The sequence below is a fragment of the Cyanistes caeruleus genome, chromosome 6, assembly GCF_971803275.1.
Source record: "Cyanistes caeruleus chromosome 6, bCyaCae1.hap1.1, whole genome shotgun sequence".
Lineage (NCBI taxonomy): Eukaryota > Metazoa > Chordata > Aves > Passeriformes > Paridae > Cyanistes > Cyanistes caeruleus.
In genome coordinates, this window is record NC_141706.1 from 34397407 (window position 1) to 34407974 (window position 10568).

Below are 10568 nucleotides of genomic sequence, written 5' to 3' on the forward strand. Positions count from 1 at the left end.
TTTTATTCACTGCGGTATTGTATTAATGTCTTAACATGATATTACAGAATGGTATTAAGACACCAGAGATGCTGCCTTACAGTTGTAGGGAAGCTTTTTGCAATTTGCTGAGCAAACAAAACTTTTCATCTTACCTTTCCTAAAAAGAGGTGCCTTTGACTTCCCAATAGAAAAAGGCAACAGAAAAGTGACTTAGTCATAATATAGAAAAGTAAGTAACAACCTTCTGGTTAGTTAATATGAATAGATTACAAGTAAGAAGTCTTTAGGTTCCTGAGTTGTTATGTTGGTGATTGAAATACCAAAATACTAGTTTTAGGACTAGTGCTTTCAAATCGTTCCATTTTCTCTTTCCTTAGGGCAGTAGCAGACAATACTGCTCTAGTAGGAACATTCTCTAAGTCAGCAGGTTTTGAATTGTTTTGAAATGCACACCACTGTCTAATTAAAATGATGTGCAGCAATTTTCTGGACAGGTCTTTGAGGTCTGCTTGTAATTGAAAGAGAAGGATTGTAATTGTAATGGAAAGAGAAGGAGCAAAAAATAAAAGAGAAGGATGAAAATTTTATAACCTTAAGGCAAAAGTAGCAGGTCTTGAAATTATTCTGGTAGCTATTTATCTTCCTGTTCAGATTGAGCTGCACTTTAACAGTAACAGCAAACATTCAGTCTGTTCTTTGCAAGGGAAGATTGTTCTGAGAAACTAAGTTGAGTATGTGCTTTCCCAGTTCTGTGGAAATTTCATCTCCTTCAGTAGTTCTCTAGCTGTATTGTAAGAGCTTTGAGATTCAGTTTTGGAGGTGTTCACACTGCTAACATGGTTCCTTTTCACTCACCAGCTTTCCCTTAATATGCATCTCTGTTTATAGTATGTAACCTAGGTAGGCATGTTGCGTACCTGAGTAATTTAGATCCAACATACGTTATTTGGTGTATTGTGTTATACAGTTGAGTATACTAGGGAGGGAGTAAATCAGAACAGACCCACACACTGAATGGCATATCTGTTATAAAACCCTGTGGTTATTTGCCTTGACAAATAAGGTTCAGTGCTGTGCTGCTTGGATTCAAGATTGCAGCAAGGTACTGCATGTGCCAGAATGGTTAATGGGGATGGACTTGCAATGCAGTTGAAGACTGCAGGGGATGCTTTTGTTGTAATGTCTGTACCACAGTCATCAACCAACTGATCACATGCTGAATCAAATTTAGGTCTTGTGGCCTTGCTATTGCTGCAGTATAGTTTGGTGACAAGTATCTCTAATTGGGTAGAGAGCAGAGGAAAAACTCATACCAAGGCAAAAAAATACCCCAATATAATAATTTTTTGAAATCCTGGAATGGAAGCTGTCTTAGAAATGCATAATTATTCTGGTAGAAAATAAGAATCATGAGAGGTAACTTACATATGGTTGAACTTCCCTTTAAGGGAATGATGGTAGTGAATTACATGTCTTAGCAAAAACAATGCAAGTTAGTAATGGTTCTGGAAGAGATCTTCCAGTTTTCTGTTCTTTCAATAACAAATCAATGCTTTTGTGTGTCCAGTTGAAATCATTCAGACTATCCACAGATCTTTTTATTCCTTCCATGTAATTTCTACCTGTCCTAAGTGTGTAGCTTTTCACCAACACTGATGTTTCATGTTGGAGTTTGTGGAGAAAGGCACCAGAAATTTTCCAGTTGAGATTATGTTGATAAATTAATAATAAAACTTTGAATATTGATATATCAGGACGTTGTGCTGCTAATCAAAGTTATTGACATGTCTGATGTCATGAAACTAGTGCAGGATGATGATAATGAAAGTCTGTGAATAGAGATTACTAATAGGTTCAGGAACCTGGTAACATATCTTTAGATACAGGTCAAAGCAGGGATTTGGGTTTGGGTTCTTCTCTTGGGCTTTATTCCCCATAATCTAGAACTTATGCTTTTAACTGTATTTCAGTAAAGCATTTTCTTTGTAAGAAAAATATTGGGGTTTATAATACAGAGACATGGCTTTTACAGTGACTTTAGCTTATTATTTTATTTGTCCTAGTGAGTGATGTTTGAATTTCATTGTTCATTTGTGTTTCACATGAAAACATTTTTGGAGGTGTTTTGCCTTCTTCTTGCTGAACAATTTATTTTTTACCTGCCCTGGTAAGATTGATTGCAAAAAGAAATCAAGATTTAAAAAGATTATGCCTTGATTTAGAAAGAAAACGTTTAATCTGAATTTTGTAGTGGTGCCTTCTATTATTCTGCATTCCTAGCTTGTTAGTTATCAGCAGAGGCCTTTTGACCGCCACAGTGTAACAAACAAGGAACTGACCTTTTTACCTTTTTTTTTTTTTTTTACTTTTTTTTACTTTATTTTTTATTTTAAAGTGCTGTAAAGGCATCACAAAATTTCTTGTTGCAGGAGAATCAGATCTATGTAGTTAAGATGGATACATGTATACTCTTAAGTAGATTAATAGAGAATATATAAGGGGAGAATGGAAACTGGTTGTGAGCATGGTACATTTTCTCACATCATTCTACTATTTTCAGTCTGAAAGCTCTGGTAGAAGGATGCAAGCAGTGGTCATCCAGTGCACCAAATCTTGGGAAGATCCAGAGAACTGCACCTGCTTTCCCAGGATTCACCAGCTTAGCAGAGATGGGTAAAAGAATTCCCTGAACTTGGTACTCTCATCCCCGCTTTCATTCACATTTCAATGAACCTCTTTCCTGACCTTCACATTACAGCAATTACAGTTTTCATTTTGTTTGGTATCTGCTTTTCTTTTATTCTTTGTCAAGTGTCCACTTTCTCCTTCATGATTTTCTTTTTGTTCTCCTCACTGCTTGGGCTTCTCCCTCTGTCAAGCTAACAAGCTTCTGTTAATTCTCCTCTAGCTCCATGCTGTCTCTCAGCTCCTTTCCTGAATAATGATATTTACATGTTCAGCATGCTTACACCTTCACTTACAAGGAGCAATCCTTAAAATTTTTCTACCTTTTGCTTCTCACTCACAAACACATAAATTTACTCTAGAAGTTACTGAGGTGTAGGTTGCCTTTGAAATGCTGTTATGCAGTTAATCCCAGCTGGATGAATGCTTCACTAGTTTCTTTCACCTTGATAGTGTTTCCAGTTACTTCTCTCAGCCTATCTTATTTGGAAACAATAGACTGTATTTGGGAGTTGATGAATGATGTGTATGAGAACAGTTGCATCTTCTGAGGAGAAGCTTATTTTGAAGTATATTTATGAAACAATGAAATGTACCAGTAAAATGTTACATTGACACAAACCCTTATTTTCATTTGTTTTCCAGATGATGAGGACAGCGAATGTTTTAATGGAGAGGGCAAAGTGCACCCTTCACCTGTGCACAATCAGTCATACCTCTGCATCCCATTTCAGAAGAATGAAGAGTGGGATGGCCCTTCTAGTGATGCCAATGAGGAATCCACCCCTGTAAACTCTGCTACCAGTACCCCACAGCTGACACCCACCAACAGCCTCAAACGTAGCAGCTCCCACCACAAGCGATGTGAGGTTGCATTGCTTGGTTGTGGAGCAGTGCTGGCTGCTGCAGGCCTGGGTTTTGACCTGTTAGAAGCAGGGAAATGTCAGCTGCTGATTGAGGAAGAGCCAGAGGTGCCCAAGGAAGAGAAGAAGAAACGTGATAGCATTTTTCAGCGAGCTGGACGCCCACGCAGGAGCACTAGTCCCCCTTCCCGGAAGATCTTCAAGAAGGATGATCCCCTGTTGTTGCTAGGCGAGCCATCCACATCCCTCACCCTTCTTTCCCTGTCTTCCATTTCTGAATGTAATTCCACCCGGTCCCTGCTGCGCTCAGACAGTGATGAGATTGTGGTTTATGAGATGCCTGTCAGCCCAGTGACAGTCAAGGCTCCCTTGCCAGCCATTACAAACCCACTGGTCAATGTCCAGATAGAGAGGTTCAAACAAGACCCCAACCAATCCTTGACTCCCACACACGTGACAGTCTCTTCCCACACCCAGCAAAGCGGACACAGGCGTACACCTTCTGATGGAGCCATCAAAGGGAGTGGACTGGTTGTCAATGGGTGCCCAACCAGTGGATGCCCTTCCAGCAGCTGTTTAACTGGAGCACTGGGAGCAGGTAGGTTTTCAGCCATCTTCCTTCTCAGAATAAAGATAGAAGAAGTATGATTACTGGTTGGTTATACATTCGTTGAGATGACCAGATTAATTCAGCCCACATGAATTGCTTGTGGAGGTTATTTTTGCACAGATAGTTAACAGAATAATGCAGTAATGGTTTTGGTTCCACCATCTTCAGATTGCCATAATTGAAGATACAGAGTTTGTAGATTATGAATGGAGGCCTTCTGCTTTGAATATGTTTTTGCACTGTATATACAATAAACTAAGACCTGTAGGAACCACTTAGCAGTGACATCTAACATATTTTTCCCTCTTCTCTTACACTGTCTGTTTTGGATAGGTGTGTTAAAAACACCTAGTCCAAGCAGAGATCCCGGTGAGGTCCCTCGCCTGCCAGACCCCAACATTGTTTTTCCTCCAACCCCGAGACGATGGAATGCACAGCAGGATCCCACACTGGAAAGACCCAAGACACTGGAGTTCCTGCCCCGGCCACGTCCTGCAGCCAGTCGGCAGCGGCTTGATCCCTGGTGGTTTGTGTCACCCAGCAATGCCAAGGGTGAATCTTCTGCCAACAGTTCAAGTACTGATACTCCAAGCAATCTGGACTCCTGTTTTGCTAGTAGCAGCAGCACTGTAGAAGAGAGACCTGGACTGCCTGCACTGCTTCCTTTCCAGGTGGGTCCTCCTGCAGAGGAGCGGACACTATTGGACATAGATGCTGAGGGGCAGAGCCAGGACAGCACCATTCCGCTATGCAGAAGTGAACTTAACACACACAAAGCTGCAGCATATGAACTCAAGCAAGAATTCTGGTCTTAATATGAAACCACTGGGGGCAGTGAGCCCCTCTAAATTCAATCCTACTTTTTGCACTGAGAATGCACTTTGAAAACAGATGAGATGGAGGGATGCTACAGAGATCATATGGTGCTGCCTCTGCTGAAGATGTGTTGTCAACTGCCTGATTTTTGTCTGCATTTGGGTGAAACTTGGCTACTCTGAGCTGCTGACTTTTGCTGTGGGGTTTTTCTGTAGTCTTCCCTGCCCTCTTATTGCAGTTTGAATCTGCAATGAGCTTAAATTATCATATCAAAGTCTTTTGTTACTGACCTTGTAGGATTTGGCACTTGCAGTAAGTATACTGGTATCTATCCTGGTATTAATCAGTATTTTCAAATAATATTCAACTATTACACTACAGCAGACATCAATGTTTGATGTTTTCCCAAGGAATCCAGAACAGAAACAAATAAGTATCTGGAGACTACCTTCTCTGAAATACATTCAGATCATTAGACAGGCCTGGGAATCATCATACCCCCACTGGAAGAGCAGAAGTAGCTATCTTAAGACTTGTTTGTCCTCTTTTGCTCATGTGATAGTGTAAGGTGGAACAGATGGCAGGGGAAGGGCACGGCGTCTCCACCAGTGGAGGTCTTTGAGAGCAGGTGAACCAGACTGTTGGAAACAAGTAGGTGTAGTTGATCCTGGCTTCAGGGTAGGTTGGATGAACTTCAGTGGTCTCTTGAGGTCCCTCTCAGCCCTATTTTTTTTATGACCCTGTGCTTTCAAGATGAAGGCCTGTGGCATAGCTGTTTAGCTTGTTGTTTTTGTTTTTTTTTTCAGACTTCCATTCCATCAGTCTCTTTTTTTCCCCACCCTGTTTCTCAGGCTCATAGTCAAGTTGCCTCAGCTTTGGGAGGGGAGTTAGCAGAAACTTTCTTTAAAGTTGTGTTGGCTTGCAGAAGTAAATTATGTGTTTCCAGATCTTTTTCTTTCTGTTTTTTTTCTTCCTTTCTTATGCCTTGTAGGAGTGACCCATGAAACCCAAGACTGTTCTTATGCACACTGGTACTTGTTTAAGGCTGTTTTGAAAATGAGGGTTGTTAATAGTTGGATTGTGCGAACAGGAATCGGAACATCTGGATTCTGTTTTATTTTGTCACTGACTCACTGTGTGACCCTGGGCAAATAATGTAACCTCTGTGCCTGAATTTCCCCATCTGTAAATAATAGGAATAATACCTACCTCACAAGGGGAGGGGTTGGGACATATATTATAGGTATAAACTCCTTTGAGATCTTTGAGTGAAAGGCACTATAGATATGTAGAACTTTATTCTTGTTCAAATATTTAAAACACTCCTAGATTTAGAGCAAGAACAGACCCCTGTCTGAAAGGAGGAAGTCACACAAATAGGGTGTGCCTATGCTCAGAGTTTTCTGTACAAAGACTTCAAGTGTGTCTGTGCCACTGCAGGTATGTCTTACTGGCTGTAATGAGAGCTTCAATCTTCCCCAAATTTGGCATTATATATAAGGGATGTGGCCTTTATATGAGTGTAATAGGGTAGTCTGCTTTATTGCAGGGTACAGCATGTCTGTTCACTGTTTTTGTACAGATCAGTGCTTGTTTTGCAAATCTGCTGATACTTGGTTGCAAATAATTGTTTGACAGTGCTGCCAGTGCAGTGCTGCCAGTGCAGTGCTCAGCCTGTTGGGGCAGTCCAGTCCTTACAGGTTGTTCTGTCACAGTCCTGCTGTGAAGGCAGTAGAGCTGAATACTTCCTGCTGCTGTCAGCACAGTGAACCTGTGTGTTTAGATGTTTGGAACCTCATTTTAAAAACCAGCATGTGTGGGGAAGAACTGTATGTGAGGCTTTTTAGTTCTGTGTGAGGACTGAAACTGGCATGTTCCCATTAGTCAAGTGCCCTATTTTTTTCAAGCAATTACAGTTTGTTTTGTTTTGAAAGGTCACATATTTCTTGTTTATAATATTCCATGGAAAATGCTTAATGGCAGAATTACTTTCTGCTGTCCTCCCTGTTAAATGCTCCAGAGCTAGCCTTAATGGTGCTACACTAGATATTGAAGCTGGTTTAGACAAGGTATTATAAGGCAAGGTGGGATTCAGATACTTAAAGAAAACTTACATTTCTTACTCTTTTGTTAAATTTAGACCTTTAGCATTATTGATTTCTTAAGCATCCTTTTGCTTTTCATTCCTGAAAACTAAATTTGTGATCCAGACACTAGCAAAAAGACAAAACTCATCCAACGGATTGCTAATTTTGATTGTGCTATAAATCAACCTTAAGGTAATCTGAGTAAGAGGCTGTGTCAGAGGGATTTGAAAGAAGGACATTAAAATAATCTATTTTTCATAGTCTTCCTTATAATTTTTAAAAGTCTGGAACAAAACTGAATCAGCTGTTCTGAAATGTAATGTTTTCTCTCCAAAAGGTATCATTATAAATGTCATAGGGAGTATCATCTGCTCTGCAAAGGCATCACCTGAAATAGCTCCATTTGAACAGAAATCTTTAAAATCCATTTATTTGCAAGAAATGGGGGGCCACTGTTCTAGGTCACCTGATACAACTCAGCCTGCTAAACTTTCTAATAGCTGGCCAGTTGATTTCACCACATGAACTTCTAAGGTTTCTGTCAAGTTCCCAGGAAAGACAAACGTAAAGGCAAGTTGTTCTGTCACCTCTTCTTTTTAAGTTGAGGATGAAGACTTAAATCGCCCCTTGATCCTCCCCCTTTTATATAATCACTTGGTGAAGGAGCTATGTAGCTGAACTTTGAGAAGTGTTTTGCTTCAAAGAGTATCTTCCCTAATACCAAGTGGACATGGCTACATCAAATAACTTGGTAGAACAGATGACAAGAGTCAAGGATCCAGGTCAGGGTTACCAAACTAGATACTATTACTACAAAGCTGCCAGACAGACTAGTTAGAAGCATATTGGTTGGTATGTGTTTAATTTGTGGTTTTTCTTTGGGTTTTTCTTTAACCTTTCTTAGATGCAATTATCTTCATTAAATCTAGCATGTGAATTAACCTGAGGCAGTCTTTGAGCATCCACCCATAACTGTCTTCCAGTGGCCAACCTGAGGTATCAGGCAAGAGGAGTCAGTTGTGGGAACAAGGCTCCTGACTTCAGTAGTGGTGGGGTATTCTCTGGCAGGCAGAGAGGGGGTTCTCAAGACAAAGAGTTGTCAGGTATTTTACCTTATACACTCCAAAAGCCAGTGTCCTGAGGCCCAGAGGCTGTGTGCATATTTAATCTTGGTCAAGACCTCTCTCCATATCCATCTGTCCCATCCTGTCTTGAATTCCCTGCTTTCTTAATCTGTTGAGGTTTTCCTTCCCAATTGTGGGAGCTGAGGTTCTCCAAATCTCCAAAGGAGTGGCCGACTATAGTCCACTAGACAGTTAGAAGGTATGGGCCTGTCAGCTCAGAAATCTTTTTTTTCCTATTGGTTTCCAATAGTCCCATTTGTCTGGGAAACAACAGTGTCAGAATATTGGTCATTGACCTGCTTTTCTCATAGTGTTCTTGAGGAAGATGGTGAAAATCTTACTTTAAAAAAATTCTAATAAATGTATTGTTTTCTAAATGTCTGAATAAGTTGCACTTTTATTTTGTCTGAGAAAATGAAAAAAAGATCATGTGCAAGTCACTGAGCAGTCTAAAACAATGACAAAAGAATGGAGAAAAATATGTTTGAATACAGGCCTTACAAAGAGGAAGTGGCAGTTTTTTAACTGATAGTAATAATGAGATTGTATAGGAGAGAAATGTTTGTGGTTTAGAAATATATTTGTATTTTTGTTTAGTCAGCTGGCAGTGAGTATCGCTTATTTATGTAATTGATGTGCTGATTTGGGAAATAGAAGTTTGTCAGCCCTTCAAAGTATGCTGTCCTTGTAGCCTGTTTAGTTTTCCTGTAATGTTGGGAGGAAGGCACAGACATAGCAACCAGTGCAAAAAATGACAAATGTTTTGATAAATTTCTACTGGTTTCATAGAAATTGAGTGTGGGACAAGTAGAGAGAAGAAAGCTTTTGTATCAAAACTAAGGTGATTAAATAGTTACAGATTCTTTTTGAATACTCTTGCTTCTTACAGACTGCAAAGTGGTCTGTTTAACCAGCAAATAGGTCTTAATCTCCTCTCAGTCATTTCAGAGGTGCAAATGTAACTTTTTATACATATTTTCTCTCCAGTTTATTATTGCAATGGGTTGATATTCAGTATGAGGCAGGGAACCTTGGTGAAAATACTCCTTTTGTAAAAATTTTTTAACAAAATGAGTATTTTAAAAGTGAATTTTTTGTTATTGATGAGGAAAGACCTATTCTGGTTTGGCATGGTTTTATGATGAATTATTTTTCTGTACCTCTAGGAATGGGAGTAGTTGCCTTCCTCTTCATAGCATGCTGTTATCTTAAAGACATTGTTGACAATACTGCGTAGAGATGTTGCTTCGATATGTCACAAAACAGGATATCTCTCATTCTGTTGAAGGTGAGGCAGTAATGGTCAAGTAAAGAAAGGTCTTTGCCTTTGGAATGTTTTGTTAAATAAAACATGACAGGAAACCTCCGACCTTGAGTCGCCTTTCTATCTTGAGGTTAATTTTTATTTGAAAGCTAATTCATCTCTGTGGGATGAATATGGGACCTGGAGTCTCATTGGATGTATGGAACCAAATCTACTCCTATGTCCCAAAATTCTGTGGTAGCCTGTTATTTTTGCAAGTAATTTTAAGCTAATGTATATAGGTTTGTTTCTTTTTGGGTTTTTTTAAATGCTTCTTGGAAAACATGCTTATTGCTTTCTAACCTTTTCCACGTATTTTGGAGATACTCTCAAGAACTCTTACCGACTCTGGTGAATAGGAAGGGTCATATCTTGCAGACTGATTTAAATCCTCCTTTTGGCTTTGTGGTTTTTGTTTTTTGGGGTTTTTTTAATATGAAACAAGAGCATTTACGTTTGGAAAGATTTCTGATCCTTATCCTGTCACTGAATAACGGTTTCTTAGCTTCCATGTTTAAAACTCATTTAAGATTACTATTTGAGTAAAGCTGGACATTAAAAGTGAGGAGATAGACATGTGTTAAAACGTATTTGCAAACAAGCAATAAATATAGCAAATACAAGAACCAAAATATACTGTCACTGTCATAGAGTGTAACTTTTAGACTTCATGAATCTTTGGTTAATGATATAATTAAGGTACCTATAGGTAAGAATGCCTTCTTATGTTTTTTCCTAAGTTTACTATTTTAATACTAGAATACAGTGGTTTGCACAACCAGCTAATATGGTAGCTAGCCAGACAAGAAGGATCTTAAACCAAATTTTGTTTTCTTTTCCCTCTTATTTTCAATCCAGTTTTTGGTTTAAATTTTACTTTTTCTCTTTTTTTGGTGTTAAACAAACAATACAGTCTTAAGAAGAACTTATTGTTAATAACCTCACTTTCACAGTTTCATGAGAAATTATGGAAATTAATCTTTGGCTTATTCTGGTGCTCCCTCTATTGAACGCAATAGTAGAAAATCATGCTGCAGTTAAAATGTGCATTTGCTTTTGGTTTTTCCCATGCTTGGCTTTTTTAAAGAGTTTTGTCAC

At 39.1% G+C, this 10568-nt stretch overlaps 1 protein-coding gene across 4 annotated transcripts in view; it reads left to right on the top strand.

The window, feature by feature from the left end:
- The window catches only part of MAP3K9 (mitogen-activated protein kinase kinase kinase 9), a 57784-nt gene extending 48250 nt beyond the window's left edge, over positions 1-9534 (top strand). For 3 of the 4 annotated variants that reach the window (XM_086895122.1, XM_086895123.1, XM_023929191.2), the window contains exons 9-11: positions 2543-2655; positions 3313-4128; positions 4474-8552. In XM_086895122.1, coding sequence (XP_086751248.1) covers positions 2543-2655; positions 3313-4128; positions 4474-4955 — 1411 coding nt within the window. In that variant the 3' untranslated portion in view covers positions 4956-8552. Of the gene's footprint in view, positions 1-2542; positions 2656-3312; positions 4129-4473; positions 8553-9333 lie in introns of those variants that run through there. The other variant, XM_086895121.1, reaches the window with a different exon arrangement.
- Positions 9535-10568: the final 1034 nt, after the last annotated feature.